The following is a 27,576-nucleotide window of genomic DNA, read 5'->3' on the forward strand; positions in this document are numbered from 1 at the left end:
TAATTTCTTCTCATTTATTTATGTTGTACCTTCAAAGCAAAAAACAACAACAAAAAAATAAAAATCAATCAATCACACCTTTATATTGACATGGAAACAGTGTGTTGTGTACAATTCCATAACTACAGAGTGGAGAGAGGTTTTGTGACAACTGGGACGTTCAGCATTTCACTCTTTGGTGGGTAAAAGAAAACAAAAAGACCGAAAATAAATCTTCATGCGTCCGCATGTCATATATACATGTTTGGCGCAATAACTTAATTTACAATCTCTATTTACAAGTGGTACTTAAGAGTTCAGGGGAAAGTCAATCACTTTTGTCGGACATATTCGGAGTAGAGAAGCAAACCTTAAAATTTTTTCCTTGAGAATAGACAATAATTCAGGGTTAGTGTCGTGGCAGCAGCAGCACAGGAGATAAAAACACAGCAGACAAAGTTCAATTAAATAAACATGTAATGAATTAGTATTCATATAATAAAAGGGACTGTTAAAGCAAAAAAAAATAAAAATAAAAATAAAAAAAAAATCACCCAAGAGTAGAAAAATTCTCCAAAACCAGCCCAACATCTGTGTAATTGTTGGAATGCAAAAGCAAAATTTGGTTGATACTGTAACTGGCCTTCTGATTGATATCTACAATAAAGCATTCATTAGAAAACATACTTGACTAGTAAATAAAAAATAGTTTAGGACTAAAGTTATGGCATATCCTAACAATCTCACACCCCCAACACACGATCCAAACACACACTAACACACTCGCAAAAAAAAGCCCCTGTCCTTCATCACACAGTCGAAAACACTCAAAAAGGCAAACAAACACGAGTATGAATCTATTAAGCTACTAGAAAATAATGGACAAACACAACAAAACTCTTTTCAGTGTTTCAATTTTTGCTTTTTTTTTAAAGGCACATTATTTAAATAGATTTACGCTTTATCTGACACAAGAAACCAAACCACTCAGCATACGTTAATAAAGTAAAAAAAAAAAAAAGCATTCAGCACAAACACTTAAAAAACAAACAAAAAAGGAACAAAAAAAACCGCGACACGGAAACAGTCGGAGCTCTGATGCGGCGTAGCGAACGCCCGAACGCCGTCGTTCCGTTCCCGTGTTCCAAACTCTCTCGAACGCGTTCAGGCGGCGTAATCAACAAGAAACGACCCCCTTTTACAGATTCTGTACGCAGAACTGGATATCGGTGAAATGGAGATCGAAAAAAGAAAAAAAAAAGGCAGATCATCTTAACTAGGAAATGATATCGCCTTACATCGCAGGGCCTGCTGCACACTAAGCCTAGACTCCTCCATAACGGCTAAAGCAGTAAACAAAAATGCACTGGACAACCTGCCTCCTGATCCAAAAAAAGGTGGTTTTCTCAAGAGCCTGTCCTTCTATCACTCAAACACATTTAAAACGTGAAAAACAATGATTGCTAAACACATTCTATGACGTAAAAATGCCAAAGAGATCACAATAGAGGATTAAAAAAAGGGGGCTCAGATCTCTGAAATATTTTTTTGGGGGGTGGGGTAATTTGGACATCTTGGTGGTCAGCATTCACTAAAGTGCTACACACGGCCTGACTGGTAATAAAAACTACGAAAGAAAAACAGGGAGGTAAGTAGAAGTTCTAAGTAAACTAAGATTACTATAGTCTGGGTTGCGCCAAGAAAGCTTTAACCTGGAATATGTCCATGTCTATTTGTAAATCCGGTTGCACCAAACTTAAAAATCCCTTTTAAAACAATCAAAACTGCATATAATCCTGATTTCAGTACTAAAAGTGTATTGATTTTTGATTGATTTCTTTAAACGAATCTCACACCCGTTTAATAAAAGTGTCTTAAATGTCAAAATACGACAATAATAATATTCCTCATGCTAGTTTTCAGGAAAGAATAATTGAAGTGATGCTGTTTTTGTCTATTAATAATCCCAAGTGAAATGTTGGCTATTCATTAATAACTGTTAAATACATATAACATATTATATTACATCATGATTACAATCTCAATCCATTTTTTATTTATTTTTTTTATGAAATGGTGCAACACAACTTATGAACAAATTTAACTCCAAGTACCTTCTTGATGTAACCCATTGTTTACTCCCTTTCCTGGTTTGTTACATTTATCTAGCGAAAAAAACGTATTCCTCAAACTCGAAAAAAAAAAAACTGGGAGGAAATAAAACTTAAAAAAGAAGATTAAAGTGTCTAGTCAATTCGGAGGTCCGGACGTCGTCCTCCACGAGCGACATTTTGGATTTTGGCGCCAAATTCGCCTTTGCGGCTCGGAACATGCTGATTATTAATATGAATTTCAACTTCTACTGTTGGCGACTGTATTAAACTGTGAGCTCCTTGAGGATGGATCCTTTCGTCCGTGTGGATATTAAGCTATTAAGGTACATCAATGAATCGTAATGCATACTGAAGATGCACCGTTCCCGAGATAAAAATTCAGTTTAATACCTTTTTCTTTAGGATGAATTCCAGCTGCTGATGAATATCAATCACCGGTGATTGCACAAACCCAGTATTAAAGGAAATCCGATCCCGACATAGTGTCACGTCTACGCAAAAACAACAAAAAAATTCTAATGTTTACACAGTGCAGCTTATAGGTTTTAAAAGATATCCACGAGAAGGTCATGGATTCAGCATCGGGGGTGATGCGATTGCCTGCAGCTCGTACGATTTATGATTCAAACACGATGCGATTGGAGGAAACTTCATTTCTCTATGTGCACTGAAGGCGTCATGTGTGTGACCACAAACTCAGGCCTCTCAGTCGTCATTTTCTTAGAAATGAAAAGAAGAAGAAGCGGTGAGAGGGATGAAGAGACGACGTGTTTACGGAATGTAATGGAAGGAACTTGGTTGAATCGCTATACACAAAGGCCTGATTGCAGCGCAGTGAGGCGACGCTTAATACACTCCTTACCTGCAAAAAAAAACCAAAACAAAGAAGTGAATGCCAAGTGAGCACACGTGTATGGAATAAAAAGAGGATAAACGCCGTATGAACGGAAGCACTCACACTTGCTGATGCTGACAATGTCAGACTGCTCAGTGAGGAGAAGCGACAGACCTTCCATTAACAGCAAGGCTTTGCGGTAGCGCTGAACTGAAGCCTCGCCCTGGTGGAACATCTCATCCAGAGCTGCAGCTTGCACCTTCGGGACACGTTTAATACACTTAACAAACATATCTTTCCTCAAGCTATGAAGAATTTAAATCCTAATGGTGATTGGGTTATGGCAGAACTGAATTGTGAGAGTATTATACAATTTTTGGAGGCATAGCAAAGGGGAATTTTCTCCAAGCTGCATAATTCAGGGCCTTATAATTCAGCTGCTAAGATGTATCATCTTCTTTCAGCTGCTCCCTTTAGGGGGCGCCACAGCGGATCATCCGTCTCCATACCCCCTGTCCTCTACATCTGCCTCTTTCAAACCAACTACCTGCATGTCTTTCCTCACCACATCCATAAACCTCCTCGTTGGTCTTCCTCTTTTCCTCCTTCCTGGTGGCTCCATCCTTAGCATTCTCCTACTGATATACCCCGTGTCCCTCCTCTGTACATGTCCAAACCATCTCAATCTCATCTCCCTCACCTTGTCTCCAAAACGTCCTACCTGGGCTGTCCCTCTAATAAACTAATTTCTAATCCTGTCCATCCTCTTTACTCCCAACGAAAACCTCAACATCTTCAGCTCTGCTACCTCCAGCTCCACCTCCTGTCTTTTACTCAATGCCACTGTCTCTAATCCATACAACATCACAGGTCTCACCACAGTCCTATAAACTTTCCCTTTCATTCTTACTCTTCTATCACAAATCACTTCTGCTATCACTCCTTTCCACCCACTCCACCCTGCCTGCACTCTTTTCTTCACTTCTCTAACACACTTTCCATTACTTTGCACTGTTGAGCCCAGGTACCTGAACTCCTCCACCTTCTCCACCTCTTCTCCCTGCAACCGCACCAGTTCACTGCCCTCCCTCTCATTCACACACGTGTACTCTGTCTTACTCCTACTGACTTTCATTCCCCTTCTCTCCAGTGCGTACCTCCACCTCTCCAGGCTCTTCTCAACCTGCTCCCTACTCTCACCACAAATTACAATATCAGACTCCTGTCTGACCTCATCTGTGATAAAATGTGTCTGCCAAATAAAAAAAATTAAACCAAAACTAATTTAAGACTTCACATAGCCGTGTTTTGGATCTGTGCTTTTCTCTGTATGCGAGTTTCAGGGCAAACAGCATAAAGTGATTCATCTTGAAATCACTGAAGGGGTTTGGTTTAACAGCTTTGGTTTATAACATCGTGCTTTCTTCGTACCATCTGCACAGTGTGGCTGAAGATCAGCCTTTCCGCGGTGATGGTGTCGATGTGGTCCATCAGCCGGTGCTTTCGAGAAAAGAACCGCTCCAGGCGTGCGTTCAGGGAGCGGCACGACGTCACGCTCGACTTGTACAGATCGTTTAGCCTCCTGATCACTGCGGGATAGAAGATCAAACCCGGCGTTTTAGTTCGATTCTGTTTACTACTACAAATTTGATGGAGAGACTCAAAAGACCGGGCTGGTATTATTGTGTCATTAAAAAAAAGAAAGAAGAGGAAGTCAGGATGATGCAGCTCACCTTGTTTGACTGTGGTAGAAGGATACAGTTTACCCTGTTTGATGCCCTCCATGGCGGTGTGCAAAGCATTGGACAAGAGCTCTGCAGTCTTCATATACAGCACTAACTGCTCAGCATAACTGAAACACACACATTCCACATGCATCCATCACACTCTGGAGTAGCAGTAAAAACGGGTATGGTACAGTCTTCGAGAAATTCCTTCTTTCAACTGAACTAATGTATAAATAAACAAAATAAATAAGATTTTTTTTTGACCCAAAGGATATTACACTGCAATTATTCTGGTTCGAATCTTACTGCTCAAGTGTCGCAATACATTGTCTCTTTGCTGGCTCTAAAAATAAAAATTGTGTGTGTGTGTGTGTGGGTGTGTGTGGGTGTGTGTGCACCGCAAAACACTCTGCTGAGGAAGCGGAATAGGTTCCAAAATATACTTCTCTTCTACACTCCTGTGTGTGGACTAGAAATGCATAGTGAGTAATGCAAAAACATGGTAAGAAATGCAGCTGAACTCCGTTATATGATTGGCCGGACAGTACTGACTGATCTTCTATGTCAACAGTTATAGCATCAACAACGTGCAGTTATGTAATGTAATTTTATTGTGTGAAAAATAAAGCGGTAAGTCAGTCAATGATTGATTATAACGTACAACCAAAACGGGGCAGTTTGAGTGTGAAATGAAACGTGACATCGTAAGAAAATATCATCACTGGTCACTGATTGGGTTCCTAGAAGAGCACATGTCTTCTGTTTTAACCTCTTACATGGGAGTTTCTCCTACTTTCAGATCAAATCAAATCTTATTTGATTTGAGAGTACATATACATATATATATATATATACACACACATATATATACACACATATTTACACACAGACTTACGAACGAGTTACGTTCCGAACGGCCGTGCGTAGCATGAATTTATTCGACTACGCATATCACCTAATAATGTAAGAGCAATAAATACTATCAAATAAACAATCAAATATACTAAAACAAATCAAAATACTGTATACAATATTTTGTATTAAGTAATAATAATAAAAATAATTATAAAAAAGCTAAATAACCACAAAAAAATTCATCCTTTGCATCGTTTTTTTTAACACATTTGCATTGCTAAAAGACGATTTGTTTATATTTTATTATTAGCAGATGTGCTATAATTGTATTATTTAGAAAGTCACCAATATTTGATATGTAGATCGATTTCTCCCCGCTAAACTGTTTCTCGAGCGCTAATCGATACGGATTAACATGGCAGAGGTAGAGCTGCATCCTCCTCGAAACAAAACAGGAAAAGAACGTCTGTTTTTATTTCATTTGTTTGCAAAACGCAGTCGTGTCTGTGAAAGGGCCACGTGTTAGAAGTCGGAAGGCACGTGAGTAAATCGGCGTTTATCTGCGCAATATCGAATTGCACAGCATCATAGTTTTTCATGGTGTCACGTTGTATTGAATCGAACCGAACTCGGATCACGCTGCATCTGGGGGGTGAATTGTATCGCATCGCACCGCACCGGTAGCTGCTTCATATGTATGTTTAAATGTAGCGTATGGTTGTACGCATCGAGATGCGAATCATATCGGGCTAGTATATGCGTGTATGTATATATTAGTGTGTATGTATTCATGTATATACCTCCACTCACGGCTCAGAGAGCTGATCTGATCAGCCACAACGCTTTCTTGCTGGTGCAGGCAGGTCGAGGACGGTTCCGCTTGCCTGTCCTCGCCCCCTCTCGACGCCGCCATGTCCACCATCCCACGAGCAAAGTTCAGAGTGAACCGGAGCCGCTGCAGAATCTCTGTGTGCTCCTGCTATAGGGGGGAAAAAAACACAACACTAAGCACAAACAACAACAGTTAGGATACTATTTAGTATGCTATATAAATATATGTATTTACAGTACAGTGCTATATACATAAACACATCACCACATATATATAAAACTGCATGCAAATGTAGTTATAACATTTCTTTAGTGAAGGTGAATCAACATGTCAGAGGTGCAGCTGTAATTAAGTTTTCTGACATCTTCAGGAAAGGGGGCTATTGGGGAATCTCAGAATCAAAAAACGGCTTCTCGAGTCGTTTATATAACTTGCTGTATGACGTACAACTGTACTGGTTGCCTCAAGAACTAATGAGAAAGACCTGTATCTTTTTTGTTTTTGAAACACACACATTTACCTCCATTAGTGTTTCTTCTGGGAGTTCAGGGGCCTCGAACATCACAGCTCCCTCCAAGTTGGCCGAAACGGGGTCTGCGAGACTGTAACGGGGGCTGGACGAGCACTCAAACCCATCCAAACACATGCCTGTCTGTGGGTAACGGGTGGTAAGTGACCCCACCGGGCTGATAGAGCTCGAGGAGCAAGCTAGAAGATAAATAACAATGAGTGATTAAAAAAGTTTTATAAACCAATATAGTAATATTAACAATAACATGGCAGAAGGACACAGAATGTCAATTGACTTTTACTCTGTTGTCTTTCACAAAGGGGGACACACACACAAAAAAATTTAGACTAACCGGAGAATTTTCGAGAACGGGAAGCGTGGGGTGGCGTTCCTCCACTAGGTGGCGAACCCACAGTGAACACCACTCGCGCTGGACTGCCTGATCCCACCACCATGGTCCCACCAGCAGAAGGCGCTGAAGAGCAATAGAACAAAAAAAATAAATAAAAAAATAATCATAATCCGGCATGCACACTCCTGCCATGGATTACGTGCCTGCTGTCAGGGTTTTCAGCACTAAAAACAACATGAAGGGAAAAAAAAAGTACAAAATAAATTTTGACCCAATATTTTAAAGTTCTTGCCAATTGCTCATTAATTAAGAAATTAGTTTTACTTTTAGTATAATTCCATTGAGAAATAATAGTTATGATATTTTATATATAAAACCCTTTGTCACGAAATCTTCCGCTGCTCCACCGAACTTCCCCGAAGGCTCACGCACAGCAAATATTCACTTGCGCAACCTACGTCTTGTGCAGTCTGATCAGGGGTTATGCAGCGTTCAGCCAAATGCACCTGCTTTACCGTAAGCGTTGACTGCTTTATCATTTAACCTTCTATTTACTCGTCATGCAGTTTCAACCGCTACATGTTCATCTCCGATAAAACGAAAACAAAAAGTGGAAAGGCGGTGTGCGAGTCCTAACCTGTGATGTCGATCGCTCTGTCGGCACTGAGGTTCTCCGTGCTGCCTCGATCTCCCATCTGTCCGCCGAACGCTGCCTTCAGAAGCATGTCTGACAGGCGGCCAGAGCTCTGAGACCTGAAAACAGAAAGGACAGGAATGAGTAAGGGAAAAGCGAGCTTTAAAAAAAAGACGTTTTCCAAAATTTTCAGTCTCTACCTCCCAAAATTCTTGGTGTCCTCAGACTGAAAAGCGCCAGGCACTCCGGATTCTACGTGGCACGGCCGACCGGCGGATGAGGGGAAAACGAAACCCTTCGGCGTCAGAAATGTCACCATGTTCGGCGAGCTGGGCGGCTTTGTGAATTCGAATGGGGACATAGCCTGGGGGGGAAAAACAAGAACAAAATTTTTAAAAATCCTAGCAGAAAGAAAGATGGAAAAGAACCCTCAGTGTATAAAAGTAAGAAACAGAAAGAAAGAAGGAAATATTACATGGTGACACACTACATATTCTGTCCTGTGCTTTCTTTTCCCTTTTTTTTTTAAAAACTTTCCAACTGGTGATTATGAACTCAAACATGCAAAACACCTTTACTTTTGTTTGGACTAAAATTCTCCAATTTACAGGTCAAAGTCCAAAGTCAGCATGAAGCCAAAGCAGAGCTGATGAGATGTAATAAAAATCTGAAAACATTGCATTATTATGACAGAATTAGAGAAATAAAAATGAACATTAAACAGCAGTAGGTGATTTAAAACATGGTGCTTCACGTTTGGGAGCTTGAGGGAAAACAAAAAAGACATACTCTTGAAGGTGATCCCAGGATGGTGGGTAGGGGACTGCGCTGTATCAGTTCACTGAGTCGGGGAGAGGAATGCAGGGTCCTCAGGGCCATCGCACCACCCTGAGGGTTCACAACGGGGTCCGAGTGCTGCTTCCTGATCGTCTGCCTGCAGCCGCCAGTGGCCTCCAGCAAGCAGGGGGCACTGTGGAGGCGTGAGCCCAACCCTTGCTGCCTGGATCTGGGCTTAGCATCGGGTTGCTGGAGAGCTGGGAAATAGGAGGAAAGAGAGAGAGAGAGAAAGAGGTTGAAATTGTGCTGATGTAAATAACAGCATGACGCATTTTACCATACTTTGGGAAATGCAGACCTTCTGTTTTTGCTTACATGGCAGTTTTTAAAACAACTGAAAAATGTTACAGTGGAGGTATGCAGTGCTTATAAAGAGCTAACGCAGGCATACCATACCAGGATACGGCCTCTCAGCATGACGTTAATATTGCAAAAACAGATGTCCAAAAAAAATAACAGCCCAAGATTAATTATTAAATGAGGAGGAGCTTCTTCACACAGGCAACTCGATCCCTCAACTAGGGGAACTCTATGGACTAGGGGGACAAGCGTCTGGACTTACTGCACAACATCCACCACATCATATCTTTTGCACACGCATACATTTGAAAATTCTTTATTTCATTATTATTTACATGTATAATAAATGATGCTAAATATTTGTATATACACCGAATAGTTTGTTTTTATTGTATCTTTTTCCATTTAATTTGTATTGTATTTCTTCAAATTTTTGATTTTCACCCTTTTTTTTTTTTTTGTTATGGAACAATTTTAAGAAGAATTTATTTTATTAGGTTTTTTTTAAAGAAGAAAAATCTTTTTTTTAAAGATATAGATGACTTTTTGTTGCATATACTGTATACTGCAGCACAGGAAAAATTATTTCTATAATATATATATATATATATATATATATATATATATATATATAGCTATAATAAATAAATGATCAATTATGTAGTGTGCAATATAGGGTTATAACACCTGTAGCTCACATGCGCATCTTAAAAATTGTTATTGTTGCAAAAACACTGGGTTGCCTTTTTAATCAATCAGAAAAAAACCCCACTTTGAATTAAGTTTAAGCGAATCTTTGACCAATTATTGATCAGCATTACTGTTTTACAGCCATATTCCCCAAATTGTTTGGTATGAATTGTAACTAAAGATTTAGAAGAGAGAACTAAAATCTATTCCTAGATTTCCAATCCAAATCTATTATAGTTAGACACTCGAAGGTAGTCCTTACCCTGTGGGGCGGGCTGGATGGGTTTGCTGCCCCCTATCGACAGTCTGCGTGTGTTAATGGCTGAGTGAAGAGGGGGAGATGGTCCTGTCCTGCCACAACCAAGGGGACTGCCACTGCTGCACCGCCGCATTGGAGTGCAGCTACCCAGCGTACACAAAGCACACTAAGCTCAAAAAGTTTATCATACATCACAGAATAATCGCTGTCTTCTAACCTGTCAAAAGGATCTCAAAAACGGAGAACCGTGGGAAACAGGGTACGAATGAAACAAAACTAAACGAGTAAAAGAACCCTTAAACACCCAGTGTGTTCCGTTTGCCTACAAATATTGTGAAACTTTGAAGAGAATTTGTTTGATATTCACCGTGGGGAGCTGTCCTGGCTGGGAGAGTGCAGGTTCTGCTCCAGGCGCTGATAGTTGTGAATCTGTGTGGGCACCGGAATGGGCACGGACTGTCCATAGTTACTACAGTTACTCAACGATTGTTCAGGGGGCCTGCTGAGAGTGAAAGATAAAGAAGGACCGAGAAAACAAATAAAAAAAAAATCAGGGCACAGTAAGACTCATGGGTCTAATCGATACAATCAAAACTCCTTTCAAGTGGCCTCACAGAAACCGGAAACGGTGGTCCATTTAACTACACACAGAGCACTGTGTTTCCACACAGACCATTATTACTGATGCACCACCCGCTAAACTCTGGATCGCTCTGAGATCTCATATGTAAACGTGGTGTATGCACAAAAAACGTGCGTACACCCTGTTTATAAATGAGACCCCTGAACAGGTAACACAGAAAAAAATATACGGAAAAAAAACCGAAATTGACACGGCTTACCCTGGTGGCGCTGCAGAGCCGCTGTAAGAGGGCGAACGTGGAAGAGACTTGGCCTGATTGCCCTGACTTCCAGAAGCGAGAAGAGAACTCCTGGTGAAGGGAGGAAACAAACCGCTTAAACCAATTTGAAGAATTTTCATTAAAGTTGATTGAAAAAATTATTTGATTTCATGTGTCTTGTATGAATTACAAAAAAAAGGTCACTACGTGGTCCTCTGTCAAGCATCGTAAGAGATAAGTTTCTTACCCACTAATTATAAGACTGTCCTGAAGCACCTTTCCTGAGGGCATTTCACACGTGAGCTCACCTAGACAGAGAAAAATAGAGAACATACAGAGAAGAGATGTTAAGATGGAGACAAGAGTCCTGTATTTCCACCTTTCATCCTTAAGGAGGAAAAAAGAGCAAGAGTAGAAGTTCACTTACTGGGGAAATTAGCGGGAACCATCACAAAGTCATCCGTGTCACAAGACGAGTTCTTACTGCTTCCTCCACCACCGGCTGAATCCTTCAGCAAGGAGCCTGGTGAATCCTGGGTAGGGGAGGCCAGCACTTTGGTTCGATTCTGCTGGCTCTCACCAAGAGACTGCTGCGAATTCAAAGAGATTATTAATTACATTGGCTTTTTTTTTTCTTTCTAAAAACAATATTTCTGGTATATTTGTCAATTTTCATATCACAAAAAATACAAATTTTAATACATGAAATAAAAGATCATGAATGCATCATCAGAACCATCTTTAAACTGCTACGAAAAAATGGTTCCCAAATCTTAAAAAAGCAACAACAATATAACGAGAATTTTATATATTAAAACAAAGGAGTTTCTATTTATCCATTATTTTAATTAATCATCATTCAAACACTTGTATATTTTCTGTGTACGTGAGATGAGCGCCTGCAGCGTCACACTGTATTGTGTTATAAAGAAATCGGACAAACGGACTGCTCTGAAACATTGTAAACACACACACACACACACACACACACACACAAACACACACACACTTACAGGAGGAGAAGCGAGGTGTGAGGTGGAGGAGCTGCTACATGAGCTTGCTGAACCTGAGCTGGGAAAGCAGGTCAGGGTCACCGGTGCAGCTGTAAACACACACACACACACACACACACACACACACACACACACACACACACACACACACACACACACACACACACAAGCACACAAACACACAAACACACAAACACACAAACACACAAACACACAAGCACGCACACAGATAGCACTATTACGATATTGCCTGTTTTGAAATAGATAAAAAAAATATATATAATACAAACGATACAAAAGTCTGCATCGAATCTACATTTATTTCCTCTTATTATTATTTTAATATACTATATATTATTATTAACAAATAGCATGTTCGATTAAACAGTAAACTGCAGAGATCTGCATGGACAGCAAAGAGACTCACACTTCTTCATGCTGGAGCTTGCCTCAAGGAAAGGGTGCTTGAAGAACTCATCTAAAAACCACACATCAAACAATAATTTAAATCATTTGGGTCAAAAAGCAGGAAAATATACACACACTTGAATATATGCAAATATCTGCATCGCAACACTGACCAAAGTCCATGCGGTCCTTATGGTTCCTCTGCAGCAGGCCCAGGAGCAAGTGTCTCAGATGGCTGGACGTCTCTCTGGGAATGCTGCACACATAGAAATAAAGAGAAAAAGAGAGAGAGAAGTGGTATAATCAGAGGACTAAACTGAACAAGGAGAAGCATGTTCCAGCCCAGACACTTACTTTGGACTGAGATTCTTATTCTTCTCATAAAACAAGCGGAGGTCCTGAGGACTGCTGGCCTAAAAAGTAGAAAAAAGTGACAGGCTGGTTTGTGTATTTTAGAAAGAGCTGATTGTCTTGGGCTTGTTTTACACACATCTGCACCAAAAACAAACATTCATCCAGTGAGTGGCAGCTCTGAGGCGGAAATTTCGGATGGTGGAGATCAAAGGAGAACAGCCAGACGGGTTCTCAAATTACCACAACCGTGGTGAAGAGAAAAAACATGTCAGAACGCAGAACACGTCAAACCTTGAGGCAGATAAGCAACAACAGTTTCTTCTTTCGGCTGCTCCCGTTAGGTCTCAATACTACTCTGTCCTCTACATCTGCCTCTTTTAAACCAACTACCTGCCTGAGCTAATAAACGTTATCTAAGGCTACATTGGACACCAACTGGCAAACGAAGCAGTTGAAGATTCAATATGCACAATTTTAGTAAGTCTGTTCCTACTGCCCTTCCCGTGGGCTCACCACCTGCAGGAGGGACCGTAAGGGACCGGTGCCGAGAGGATTGGGCAGCAGTCGAAGGCGGGGGCCTTGACAGCCCGATCCCTGGACACAGAGAAGTGTCTGGGAAATCTGCTTAGACTGCTGCCCCCGCGACCTGAATTACGGATAAGCGGGAGAAGATGAAATGAATGAAATGAATGTTTCTACTGTAGCCATAGAGTTCAATATCCTCATAGCTAATAATTGGCCAATGTATATCTGTATGCATTTTAAAATAATAATAAACACCAGCACTCACTTGAAATGGGGCTTTACCAGTCAGGCACTGAAACACAATGGTTCCTATACTCCACAGATCAGCCTTGGCATCATAGTTCTGCGACATGATGACCTCTGGAGCCTGGTGTGAAGAGCGTCCCAGGGTTAGAATATGCACGTGTGAATCAGGAAAACAAGCAGAAGATGGATAAAGGATACTTGCCATATACATGGGGGAGCCGCAAAGGGTGGCGGCCATCATGTTGTTCTGGAGGTGCCGTGCAAAGCCGAAGTCCGCTGCGGAGAGAGAGAGAAGCAAAAAGGCTGTTATTTTTTCGGAGATTCTTTTAAGAAGGCAATGAGTTTTAATTCATATACCAGAGCATAGACACATATCAGCCTATTTAATCACATTTAATAATGGGGGAAGGACCCCCATTCATCGTGGAGATACGATGAAGCTTTATATTTAATGGGGGGGGGGGACTTTATATTAGTGTGTATATAATTATATATATATATATATATATATATATATACACACACTAATATAAAGACTAAATAACCATTGTCAAATGGCCTCTACCTATTTTGATGCAGGTGTTGTTGGTGTGGGACTTGCGGCCAGCTGGGTGGGACAGCAGGATGTTCTGTGGTTTCAGGTCTCGATGTATAATGCCTTTGGTCTGCAGCACTCTCATAGCGCCTGCTATTTGCTGCAAGAACACACGGATGGTGTCCTCGCTCAGCGTGCCCTTGGCTGTGTGCGCCGGAAAAAGAGGATGTCAATAATTAGAGTTTATTTGCAGGGTATATATTTTCCCCCCACTTTTCTAAAAAAATGGGGCACTTGGGGCCAGCTGCACTGACTGGATTAATGTCAAATCAAAAACACAGTCTGGCCACAAAAAAAACCCCAGACGTAAACATGCGCCTAGATGGCAGCAGGTGTCGAGTCGGGTGTTTCTATGTTTAGCTAGTTTTTTACTCCCTCTTGCTTAGACACCTTTATATTGCTTGATTAAGCTTTACTCGTTTATTTTGTTCTGTATTGTATTCAGCGTATTTATGTCATTGTCTATTGCGCACCGCCGTTTGTCGGATTGTGTGCATTGCTGTCTTTGGCTTTGAAGAATGCTATTTTCTTTAGCTACACACTTTATCACTCAAATGAAAATGACAAAAGAACAGAATTTAATCCAATCTAAGGACTGAAGGTTTTCTACATTAAATTACTTTAAGGAATATGAAGTTTTTCATGCATTAAATAAATGCACTTGTGAAGCACACACTGGCTTTGCACAGTCTGTAATGGCTACATGGCTTTCCAACAATTGTTTCTATGCCGAACACTTATTTTCTCCTTTGAAGCTCGTCTTTACATGGAGTGCAATAGAGAGGAAACAAAGTGACGAACGATGCAATGCGTCATCAGCGGAGTTCGGTCAGACTGCACCCTAGTTTAAATGTGCACAGGAAATTGTTTGATTATGTATTATAACAAAATGTCCCCTGAGTGAAAGACCGTTTTTCAATTTTTTTTCATGATGTATTTGTCATTAGCCATGAACAAAGTTGTCATGACAGCAGTTTTATTGTGTATTTGAGAATAGTGTGTGCAAGATAATTAGGGTCTATTTTTTGCAACTTGACTGATAAACCAGACAGCATGTCTCTGTCCTGTCTCGAAAAGCACGATAGGTTTCGACTGTAGACTTCCTTTCGTCTGCAACTAAACAAACACACACACGCACACAGCCACCCACCACCCCCACCCCCAGCTCCACTTCCTGAGACGAGCCCTGAACCTGGTCTATTGAAAAGAAAACCAAATATCTTTTTATAATATACATAATGATACATAATGAGAAACTTTTGCCACTTAAAACTTGTGCTTTAAGAGAACTCAAGGCTTCAAGGCTTCTGTTTTCCCTCATGTATATACTCACAGTGCAGGTAGTCCGCCAGGTCTCCTCCATTACAGTACTGTTGGAAAGGAAACGAGAAACGCCTTTAATCTCGATAATAAAAACATAAAGCAAACACAAAATTCATTCAAATTGAGAATTGAGGATTTAAACAATAAACCGGTACACTGAGGCATTGAAATGCATACTGACTCCATTGCCTCACTTTTTATCACTTGCTCCCCACCGTGTGGTTTTTGAACCAGTCTGTAACCTCTGAAAATCTTAGTGATGTTTCAAAGAGGGCACATTGTATGTCTTAATCAGCTCTCTGGGTTGGGCACTGCTAAAGGCCATGCTTCACCACACTGTGACACTGGTGGCTCAATTTTCATTCATATGATTATTTACTGAAAAACCGGCAAGACAAATATTCCTTCATCAGTCACTGTAAAAACAAACATATCCCAAAGATACCAAATATATAAACTTATTATGTCATATAACCTTGTTAGCTCAATCAAACATGTTTTTCTCATGGCAGCTCAAGCAGGATCATAGGTAGCTAGAGGTTAAAAAGAAATGACCAACTTTAAAGTAGATTTGAACTCAAATAGTACAACAAATCAATGTAAAATATTGTTAATAAAACGAACAATTTGAGTTGTACAAAAAACTACAGTAAAACCCTGTTGTACGAACAACTAATAGTACGAGCAAACGAAGATACGAGGGACCTCGCTTTACAAGCAAATTTCGAAGGCACGAGCAAACCCACGCTGTCGGTTCCCCGTTTTTTTGTGCGTCTCACACTCGCAATCAACCACTACCACATGAGTAAGTGTTAAATTATGTTTACATTACGGTAATTTGCGGTGTATTTGTTTGTTAAAATAAGCTACAAATAGGTTTTAAGTGCAGAAATAAGCGATCGAATGACATCTCGGAACGGATTAAATCGCTTTTACATTAATTCTTATGGGGAAAATCAGTTCGGACCTACAAGCAATTTTCAAGAACTAATTGTGCTCGTACAACGGGGTTTTACTGTACTTACACTTTCCGCATTTTAGGATTATATTAGGATATACATATTATAGTAAAGTTTCACAAACTTTACAGTGCACTGGAAGGATCGGCGATTTCTGTTTAATGCCCTGACTAGTGAACAATAGCTGTTTGAGACGCACCAATGCGAGTTCTATGTACATTTACCATGCAGTTTTAGAGGGACCCACATGCCACACCTATAGGTCTGTTTTCAAGCCTGACAGCTGTCTACATTCCAGTCAATGTCTGGAAAAACTTTGGAGTAAAGGGCAAAAAAAAAAAAAAAGAAAACTTACCTCCATTACCAAATAAACAGAACTTGCTGTTTCCTACAAAAAAAATTAAAACACAAACAGTTTAACTCAAATGCACTTTCATGATGAACTGTATTATAAGAAAATAATCAACAGCTGGGTGCTGTGGCCCAGGCTGAAACAAAGAATTACTGAACAGGCCCAAGGTTGACTATTTTCTAGGGCTGCAGCTAACAATCATTCCATAATAAATTTATCGGACGATTAAGTTTTTCCTCGAATAATCTGTTTATCAAAAACAAAAAAGAAATAAAGATTTTATTCGATTTTGTGCTCATTGTAACTCTAAAATCCTAATGTAGGGTATTTATGTATAAAAGTGTACTTTAGAAAAATGCAAAAGCCACCATTTAAAAAAAAAAAAAAAAAAAAGCGTATAGTAGCTGCTTGTTGAGAAGTACATGGGTTATTTCAAATTCACTCATGCTGGGTTGTTTCCTACGGAAGCGCATTGCATTCACAAAGAAAAAAAAATTACTGAAAGGATCTCCTAATTATGACTTAATATCTCATAATTATGACTCATAATTACATTATCCTGATCTCATAACTATGACTTAGTATCTCAACATTTTAGTATGCAATGTGAAGCAATTTGTGTAAATCAACATGTGTATTGTGTTTACTGATAACAGCAGAGGTGTATACTTAGTATTATGTAACATTCTCAAGAAAGATGCAACTCTGGAAGTTACCAAAGAATTACAAAGTCCTGCCCTTGCTATGATGGAAAAACTACAAAGATTTTACAAAGACTAGATATTAAATATTAGGTCTTCTAAATAAATGAAATTGAAATAAGGGAATGTATTATATTGTATAAAATGTATTTCAATATTGTATTAAAAAATACTCATCATTAATTCTAAATATAATAATATTATATAAAATGTAAATTCTAAATATAATATTATATAAATGTGTTTATATATATATATATATATAGTGTGTGTGTGTGTGTGTGTGTGTGTTTTTATGTAAATTGAAAATTAAAATTATGAAACTGATGTGTACATGAAGGACTCAAACTGAGAGAAGCAAGTTATTTACAAAGAATTTATTACTCAAAATTGCTATATTTGCATTTAAATATTTGACAAAAGACAGACATCATCAGCTAAATAAAATGTATTTCTATTAAGGCTTGTTTTAGAAGTAACCTGTATATAAATAATGAATGAATGAATGATTGTGGTGACCAAAACTCTCATTTGTAATTGTGTTCTCTGTTAACAGGCTTGGCAAGAATCATATCCTATTTCTAATTCAATCATACAACTCTAAGTGTATTTTCCAGAACAAACCCACCCAGTGGACAGAACATCACAAAATCTACTTCTACTTAGCAACAACCAGCAATAAACCTGACTCTTTCTGAGCATTTAATGCAGCCAGCCCCTGCAGAGTCCAATGGCAAACAAAGTCCTTCATAAAAAAACAAAGCCATTCTACCACCATGGCACTTTAGCAACAGCTGACCTCACTTTACTTTTACTGAAGCCAATCAGACGTACCGGATCGGTCTGGTCTACTTCGGCTGACTCAGCGAAGTTTTTGTTTTTTTGTTCTGCTATTGTGGAGATTAGCCACTAACCACTTATCTGCCTCCTGTTCAGCCTGGCTCTATTCATTTGTACCGCAAAACAGATCTAAGAACTTATCTTTTATAGCGGCTAAGCTGTAAAATGATCTGTCCTTTGCTTGGAAAAACACACTGAGTACAGGGTGCCCAAACAGGCCATGTTGACCTGGTGATAAGCCACTAAAGGAGATGCATAAGCTAAACTCAAAATCTCAATTTATAAAAAGTTTCGTATATACAAATTTCCACAAACATAATAAAAGTAGGGTTTTTTTTGTTAATTTATTTAAAGGACACAAAACCTGAGATTGTACTATTTGAATGCCATTTGAATGTTTGTCATATTAAAGGCAAAAATTTACATTTCGAAATATTTTAAAATCTAAAAATGCCTCATGTAGAAAGTAACAGTACACGATATTCATTGTTCGATGTGTACCTCGGTTTTAAAGTCATGAAATGCAACACATTATTAACATTTGTGAATGAACAGTTAACTGTTTTATTTTTATAAAATATTATTTTATATATAATTACAAATATTTAATAAAAAATAAAACAGAACAAATCCAATTAATGCAATATTCTTTTTTTTTATTATATCGATTGCATTCAGTAATCAATTAAACTGCCACAATTAAATAAAATTCAATAAATGGAAAATTTTAATTCAATCGTTTACATTTGTTAGACCAGATTTGCGTAATACGGATGGGTATATAAGTGTGTGCTTTATATTTAATTTTTTTTAAATACATGATCTACTTCACTGTTCTAATTATTTTAGCATACTTTAACAAATGTCATCATTCCTTCCATCATTTATTTATTCACTCAATCGATATGCGAAATTGTCAGGATTTTCTCCTTTTAAGAAAATTTTTTGAAGCTGGATCTAAAACGCTAAAGAATCCATATAGCTAGTGTTAGCTTCTGGCCATTTCCTGGTTAGCAGCTAACGCTATTGCTATGGACTTTGACACATTGACACTGCGCTAACTGTAGTTTCTTTTACTGCATAAAATACAACATTCAAATACTACATGAAAGTACAAGTTTTTCCTCCAATGGTAGACATTTTTAACCTAAACTAGTTTCCTATTAACTCCCTCTCCTATATAGTACATTATATCGAGTGCCACCATTTTGTAGTGGTGTCTGAGTTCTGACTAAACAACTTAATTCCCCACATAATGCACTTTTATTTCAAGCAAACATTCAATTCAGCAGACTATTTCCTATACAACAATGCGACACGTCGCAAAAATTCTTCTCCTCAGGCAAAGAAGGTTTGGCAAAACTTTAAACCCGGCTTGAGAACAGTGACAGGAAACCTGGTGAAAATGCTCTGTGCATAGAGCATGTTTACATACTTATTTATTCTTGTTTTTCATCATTTTCATTTTATCATTTCTTTTACAATTTATGTATTGAATAAACATAACAGTGAATTAACCGGGCAACTAGTTGTTTTCCTCTTGATTATGAGCATATAATAAATATGTGACAGTGAAGAAAACGAATCTATTTTATGATCCACCACACAAGATAGGTGTAACATTTATGATGAAATTGCTTGCGACATCTTCTCTTCTATAAAGCATGACATTTTCGTCAGTGACCAAATTCTCTGACCTATTTTTTTTTTTTTTTTTTTTTTTTTTTTTTTTTTTTTTTTTTTACTTCACTGAATGTGCTTCACTGGTCCCCTGGTGGTCTAGTGGTTAAGATGCAGCGCTCCCACCGCTGCGACCCGGGTTCGATTCCCGGTCCGGGAACCATCCCCAGCCACTCTTAGTGCCGGTCCCAAGCCCGGATAAATTGGGGAGGGTTGCGTTAGGAAGGGCATCCAGCGTAAAACATGTGCCAAATCAAACGTGCGGAGGATCCGCTGTGGCGACCCCTAACGGGAGAAGCCGAAAAGAAACTTAACTGAATGTGCTTCACTGCTACGCACTATCGCACTAGTCGCCATGGCTGCTCATCAGGGATAAATACACATCGTTCACCGTAACTGTTAAATTCTGTAAAGCTGCTTTGAGACAATATCCGTTGTAAAAAAAAAAAAAAAAAAAAAAAGCGCTATAGAAATAAACTTGACTATATAGGGATTACTGAATGTTTTTAGGCACAGCCAGGATTATTGAAAATACAGCGCATTTGGTTAAATATTACAAAACACATGTTATGGGCTGTTATGGGAACTCTACTAATTAAACACCCTCAAGAGAGAGGTTTTCTCTCTTATATACAACTGCAAGTTGGCAACCATTTTTGTTTAGAACTAACATGGACTGGCTTTGGAGCAAGATCGCGTATCACTTACTTTACAATAGCTGGTTATTTTTCAGATTTTCAGATTAGTAAGACAAAAGTTTGTGTAGTTAAAAGGAAATCTAAAAGCTCTCCACTTTAAAGTGTATGTCAGAGGTCCTCAACCTTTTTTACACCACCGAAAATAAAATGATATTACCGGCATAAAAACTGGTATTTTCTAAATATAATTATAAACGTAAATCCACTGTGTTGTATTTTTTTTTGTTCATTTTGCAAGCTTGGGGTTTAAATTTAGCGGTAATGTATTATGTGTTAGCGGCCGGAGCAGCCCCTTTAAGAAGGTAGCGGATGGAGGTAAGACATGTGACCGAGGAAGGCATCTTAACATGCATCAAGTCATAGACAGATGTGGCAGAGAGAATCCGGTAATTTTCCAAAATAAAACAGCGTTCAGAAACAGATAATAAATAAAACTGAAATAATCAAAGTTATGTATTCTTTCTGTGCGGCCCGGTACTAAGTGACGGCCGGGGGTTTGGGACCACTGGTCTATGTCTCGTGTTACCCAAATAAATGAGCTCAAACTTATATATATATATTATAATAGATGTTTCTGTACAACTCCGCAAACACGTCTTACAAGTCTGTTGGCTTTTCAGGGACCTTTCAGTTACACCGGAAAGTTTAGTTTTATGACTCGCAGTGCAATAATATTTGATGCAAATTATTTGATGCTATCAATATGTAAATTCAGTGACAATAGTAAAAACTGTACTCTATGTTTTGTACTTTCTATTACTCTTTACAGCTAAAATGTACCTTCTCCTCTGTCTAGCTATCAGGTCACTTCTTTTCTTTCTTACTCTCTTTTTAAATTTTTTTTTTTTATAAATGTTCAACCTTTGAGATGATTGACAGGGACCTAGAACTTTATAAAACCAAGTTTGGAGATAGATCTTTTTCAAAACTTGGCTTTTCAACCAAAATGCCACATCGAACTTTTTAACCCTGAGGTGACTCAGTGCTTTAAGACCTTTCCAAAATTCAATCTAAAGGATCCACAAAATTAGATGACCTCTCTTAAGGTCATCCCAGTGCTTATATCTAATTCAAGAGGTGTACTTTCACTCCGTTCTCAATGCCTGGCTGCAGAAAGTCAACACACCTCTTTCATTTTCAATCATGTAATGAAGACATATCAGTGACACTACAGTGCTTCATGGTACCTGATACTTACAGTCAGGTCTAATGAACAAAGTCCATATATCCAACTATAAGAGGCAAACCAAATCACCAGTGGGAAAATGGAGGCTAAGAACCTTTGACACACCAAAGTGAAATATCTTGCATGTTTTTTGTTTGATTTTTTTAATAGCAATCGCACAAAATCTAACAGTGGCTGACATTAAATCTAGAAATAAAAATTCCAGTGCCATTAAGCTGAGGCACGTTCAGATCCCGACATCTACACGTTCAGTTACAGGCTTGGAGTTAGAATTACTTCCAGATCAAATTCATGCAAAACATAGAAGAGAGTGGTGTTACTTTCATATCTACGTTTCTGTTAAACAGGTCTGTCCAGACACGCAATTCCCTGAATTTTAATTGTTTCTTGATCATTTATACTCTCGGACTTCTTGTCTCTATGCTGTTCATTTAAAAGAACAGTGTATATCAGTTGAAAATCTTCCCAGATGTGCATCACACAACTCTGAGTTCTGGTGTGATGTTAATAATAAGCAACTACTTTTTTAGCAACCATCAAGACCAAAGCCATCTTCTATTGGCTATTGAATTATTCTATTGAATTCACAAATTATAGTAGATCAAGATAAAAAATTTAAATGCTACAAGAAAACCATTTCCTCCTGGAAATTATTATGAATTAATCTCGTTATGTATGTCAATATGAATGTGGGCAAAAATCTGTAAACACCTCACTTATCCCTTTCCAGATAATTCTGACTTTGCTATTATAAAAACAGCCATTCTTTAGTAAAGGTTTTGAACTATATTTGGAGTGAGGCTGTGTGAATTTTGCTCATTTAGCCACATTATTGAATTCAGGCTCTGATAAGAGATAAGGAGGTCTAGCACAGTGTTAGTTGCAATTTATCCCAAATGAGGTCAGGGCGACAGATTTGGCAACCCATGTGTTTAAGAAACCTCTGTTTGGGCACAGAGGCATTGCCATACTAGAACATGTTTGGACTCCTTATCTCCTGTGAAATTAATCTGTAATCTTTAAAGACATCATATATAACTTCATGCTTTATCCTGCAGCAACTAAATTTTGGCCATTTACTATAAATCAGGAATTAAACCCTGACGTGTGTTCTTGCAGGTGTGAACACAAAATCAAGCAGTATCCATAAAGATCTTGGTGCAGTTCCCTATAAATTCTAGCACATTTTGAATGCTGGGACGAATGCATTTATTAAACTAAATATGAAATGTGATTTTATTTATTTTTTTTTTTTTTTTATTGCGTTCAGCATTTTGCAGTCGTAGCTCTGAAGAACTGTTGCACACCCTGGTTGATGCAACAGAACCAAAAGAAAAAATGCTTCAAAGCAAATATTTAGCTTTGCCTCCATATTTTTAAGTAATATTACTGATTTTTATGCACATTTGACAAAAATGAAAAAAGAGGACCGTAACTTTTTCTTCTAACCAATGCATTTTCCTGAACCCTACACACACCGTTTTGTGCATTTCGACCAATTAAATGAGTATGAAACCGAAATGAAAAACGAAATTAAATTATGAAGTATGAAATCGAACCAAATGACATAGAAAGCCAAAGAATGTATGTAACTCTAATTCAGATATTATTACCATTAAGGTCTTATTCATATTAAAAAAAATGTCAATCTGCCAGAGAGAAAACAGAGACGTAAACAAAAACGTGGTTGTAATGACAGTAGATCATGTTCATTATGGTGAAGGCAGGTCTGTGAAGCATTTGACGTTGGGTAAATTCTTTTCCGTTTCTTCCTTCATGTATGCAAATGTTTATCTCAACTCCTGTCTGCTGTTAAACTGCCATCATTGTGCACCTGTATGGCTGTAGATATGAGCTTGTCAATCAGTTTAACATACTACTGTGTACTACTGGACTATTTTACTTCTGGAATAATAATTTGATGATTAATATCTAACATCCATATAAGTAGGGTTGGTGCTTTCGATTATTTTAGTAATCGGGTGTCCTAACGATTAATCGATTAATCAGATAAGAACTAGTTTTTCCTTTATTAAAGAGCAATCCTAAGTAAGAGAGAGAAAATAAGACAAACCTCTTAAAATGAACAAGTGATTTGTTTCCTTTTTACTGTTTTTTTTTATTATTGCTGACATTGCATAAAAGAATATCTGTGACTCATTAAGTTCATTTAATTGGCATGTTACATCGAAATACAAATACAGTGCGTTAAAAAACTCCCTCCGCAGTGCCCGTGTAGAGCAGGTTATGGATATTTGTTTAATCGAACGCGTTATTATTCTCACTCATGCATTTCTTTTTAAATCTCGAACCGTATCGTGACGTGGTTTTCTTGTCCCCGGAAAAACTGCTTAAAAGTTTCCACGCACCACTGCTGAGGGACTTTTCGATCGCACGGTATATAAATTAAAATATAAAAATCAAATGACTTTCAAATGGTAACCGCACTGTACGGTGTTTTCTTTGTTTTTGTTTAAATTGATCCCAAACTTTGGAAAATTTGTCGTTTTTCTTTCTGCTCGAATCTTCTCACCCCTCGCTGTTTTCTCAACGTTCCTCTATCCGTTTCAGCCCTACATATAACCAACCCAACCCCCCACAAAACTAATAACTCCCATGCTCCCTCTTCAAAAGGGTACAGAGACTCGTTTTTTTTTTCTCATCCTGCGCACATGTCATGTCAACATTAGCCACGTGCCAAAAACTGACCAATGGCAGACCGTTTCCGTTGTGATGTAACAATCATGACATGTGGGTGGAGTTTCAGTCTCCCTTGTATATAAAAATACAAGCTTATTGACTCACCTGAAAGTCGTGCAAGGCTACGATATTTTCATGCTTCAGTTCCTTTAGAAGAAAAAACACACGTGTCAAGTTTTACATGCATTTGTAAAAAAAAAATGAAAAAAACCGGAAACATATCCGCTTCATATCAAACTACATCTTACCTTTAATATTTTGATCTCCTTTCCCAGCAGAGTTTGGGATTTTGCTAGATTCTTTTTATTGATGCATTTCACAGCAACCTCCCAGTCATTCTTCTATTCAAACAAATAATTAGGGCAAATTAAATGTAATTAAAAAATGTTTTCAGATCAATTTTTCTGAAAACAGAGAAATCTGTACACATTATGTATGCATGCCTGGACATATCTATAATGCATTACAGTGCATTGCACATAGATTATAATAAAATTTAAAAAAATACAAAATACAAAAAATGGTTAGAAATCGGCGATTATTCACAAAATAGAAAAGAAATCAATGTAATTGATTGGCACCCATTGTGGTTGCTGTTGACTGTTTCAATGCATGAAAATTAACACTTCATTTTTACACATTAGAGCATATTAAATCATATTTAATGTTACAGGGGACACATGCAACAAACACTGCAATTAAACAAAAACAAACATTATTCTAGTTTATACTGTATTATGAGGCCCGTGTTTAAGGTGGACCGGTGTTCGTGCGCGCTCCCGCGGACGTGCACGAATCCCGGGCCTGCTGCGATTAGCAAATTCAGCATCCCACCGGGAGCGCGCACTAAAAACAAGGCTGTAATTAAGACGAAGGATTGTTTTGTTTTAGAAGATAATCGAAGCGTCGTTACCTCTCGATGCCTGCCTTTAAACACCACGGCGAAAGCCCCATGGCCTATGAGGTCCTTCCGGCTGAACTCAAATTTCCCGACCGTCTCCATCTCCGTCCAAAAATGAGCCCGAACCCGAACCGCCCCCACACCCCCCCGCGCCAATCGATTATTATTCGGGATCTCTTTCGATCCGCGCGATTCCTCCTCGTCCCGTTCGTGTCTCCGCGTCGTCAAGGCAGCTGCAGAGGTGAAGCCCGCGGTCGTGTTCCAGGCGCTGCCTTCGTAAACAGATCCTCCTTGCTTCTTGCATGGTAGCTCGATTAATCGAGAGACCGGCGGCTTTTGAAAATGTGTATTATTTTTTAACTCGCTTCATGACGCGATTATTTGTTGTTGTTCTTGTTGTCCCCGGTGCGCACCCACAAATCGCTGCTGGAACCACCTTAAACCCCAGACTCGGTTTTGTTTGTGTACATGGACGGAAAGCTTAGATTACATCAGTGCGATTTTTTTGCAGCACTTTCAGAAGTCCAGGGCGACTACTTTTTGTTCCTGCGTCGCCACCGTAATCCTTTGCAACGCCTAATTTATATAGACAAAAAAACAAAAACAAAAAAAAGAAGAAGACGCACCAAGCAGGTTCATCAGTTTTGTAGCGACAAAAGACTTCGCACCGTCAATGCGCATGCGCGACAAACAGGGAAAGCGCCTCCCTGTTGTTGCTCCTGATGACGTCGAAGAGCTCGGTCACCATTCCAGCCAATCACATTCCTCCAGGCTGGGCCATGTCTAAAATCATAACAAATATTCAGTGGAAAGGATTTACCTTAACTTACTGCTGATATACTATTTTTTGTCTGTGGAATATACCAGTGGCAGGCTGTGGATTTTACAACCTAGTCCCTTAGTGATGTCTTACCTGATTTAATATGATAACATATGATAAGATATACCTTTATTCGTCCCACAGTGGGGAAATTTCTTTGTTACAGCAGCAAAGGAAAGAAATAAAAATAAATGCAAATATATAAAAAGAATATACACATACTATAATATACAGTATATACACAGTACAATGTATAAATACCATAAGAGAAGAAAAAAGTACACATTGCAGGTAGTATTTCACACAGGTGGTATTGCACGTATTGCAGATAATACACCTCTTAAAACCATCATTATGACGCCACGGCTATAGAAACCATCAATATCAAACAGAAATGCAGTATAACAGAGTGCTGCATCACAGATAGATATCTCATACAGTAAGAATAAATGCCATTACTAAATCAAGAAACCTGATAAACACAATTCAACAAGTCTCCTTTCAATGCAGCCACAGCTGAACAGCCCACATACATCATCTCTAGCTGAAGCATCAATACTGACCTTATTAAACAACCCTGGCTTTTCCATGCGATGTTCATTTTTTCCGTGCAATACGGTTTTCCCAAAGGATTCGAGAATTCAAATAGTATGAAACAAGTAAAAAAAAATTTAAAGTTATAAAAAGTATAAATGGTTAGTACAAAAGTATAAATGTATAAAAGTATAAATGGTTCATTAAAAATCTTAACCACTGTTTTGGCTGACCTTTCCTCACAATGTATAGCAATGTATTTTTTTTTATATTTTTTTTCGAAAAGTTCATCTTGTAAATGTCCTTCTAAGTATATCTGCGGCCAAATCAATTTATTGTTTCTCTTCTGTCAGACATTGTGCAATATTAATAATAATAATAATAATAATAATAAAACAGCTAATAAATCAATTTTAATATGTTTGAGCTTGTGCAGAACCTGAGGGAAATGATATGAAATGAAGACTATTGGGGGTAATTTAACATATATTCATGGACAAAAATATATTAAAATGTAATTCAGTGACTCTGATAGAATTTTGACCAGTAAATAAAGACCTTGCTTGCCCTGACAGCCTGTCACTGTCACTTAATATGCTTTTGCATGAGCTGATAAGCTGTTCCATAAGGCTTTACTGTATGCTGTAAAAATATAATAAACTATACAACCAATATTTGTCAAAATACATGCAGGGCCTGTCAAAAAATGTGGACAAACCTTCTCCTTTAGTGTTTTTTCTTTATTTTTTATTATTTTCAACATTATACATTAATACTATAGATATCCAAACTATTAAAGAACACATAGTGAGTTATGTAGATAAACACAAAAAGTGTTAACCCAGAATATGTTTATATTTTAGATTGCCCTTGTCAAGAGTTCCTTTGAGACATTTCTTGCCTTTTTTAATCTGCTTTAGATCATTAGTTGTTTTGTGCAGAGATTAGACTACTACTAATGTACAAAGCCTTCT

At 38.3% G+C, this 27,576-nt stretch overlaps 1 protein-coding gene across 2 annotated transcripts; it reads right to left on the minus strand.

Annotated features, from left to right (window-relative positions):
- ulk1b (unc-51 like autophagy activating kinase 1) lies at positions 1-25,957 on the minus strand. Of its 2 annotated transcripts, none has more exons than XM_083563988.1 (27): positions 25,261-25,957; positions 24,596-24,688; positions 24,453-24,494; positions 16,546-16,578; positions 15,242-15,278; positions 13,879-14,052; positions 13,516-13,589; positions 13,333-13,434; positions 12,543-12,601; positions 12,362-12,444; positions 12,208-12,258; positions 11,781-11,869; positions 11,195-11,357; positions 11,015-11,075; positions 10,768-10,857; positions 10,293-10,424; positions 9,929-10,068; positions 8,629-8,873; positions 8,040-8,203; positions 7,843-7,958; positions 7,206-7,328; positions 6,863-7,050; positions 6,311-6,489; positions 4,662-4,780; positions 4,360-4,517; positions 3,052-3,187; positions 1-2,955 (listed from the first exon to the last, which is right to left on the minus strand). In XM_083563988.1, the coding sequence occupies exons 1-27, from the start codon at positions 25,348-25,350 to the stop codon at positions 2,900-2,902; spliced, it is 2,997 nt and encodes a 998-aa protein (XP_083420114.1). In that variant the 5' UTR covers positions 25,351-25,957; the 3' UTR covers positions 1-2,899. The 2 variants fall into 2 exon arrangements, with proteins under 2 accessions (XP_083420114.1, XP_083420113.1); XM_083563987.1 differs by having other exon boundaries at positions 10,293-10,427.
- Between the last annotated feature and the right edge of the window lie 1,619 nt (positions 25,958-27,576).

This window comes from Silurus aristotelis, assembly GCF_946808225.1.
Source record: "Silurus aristotelis genome assembly, chromosome: 16".
Classification (NCBI taxonomy): domain Eukaryota; kingdom Metazoa; phylum Chordata; class Actinopteri; order Siluriformes; family Siluridae; genus Silurus; species Silurus aristotelis.

Coding starts and splice junctions, on each gene's coding strand:
- ulk1b (XM_083563987.1), bottom strand. CDS start 25,350: ATGGAGACGGTCGGGAAATTTGAGTTCAGCCGGAAGGACCTCATAGGC. Junction 4,781..6,310: donor TCTCTGAGCCGTGAGTGGAG/GTATATACATGA, acceptor TGTGTGTTTCAG/TTATGCTGAGCAGTTAGTGC. Junction 3,188..4,359: donor TCAGCCACACTGTGCAGATG/GTACGAAGAAAG, acceptor CGTGTCCCGAAG/GTGCAAGCTGCAGCTCTGGA.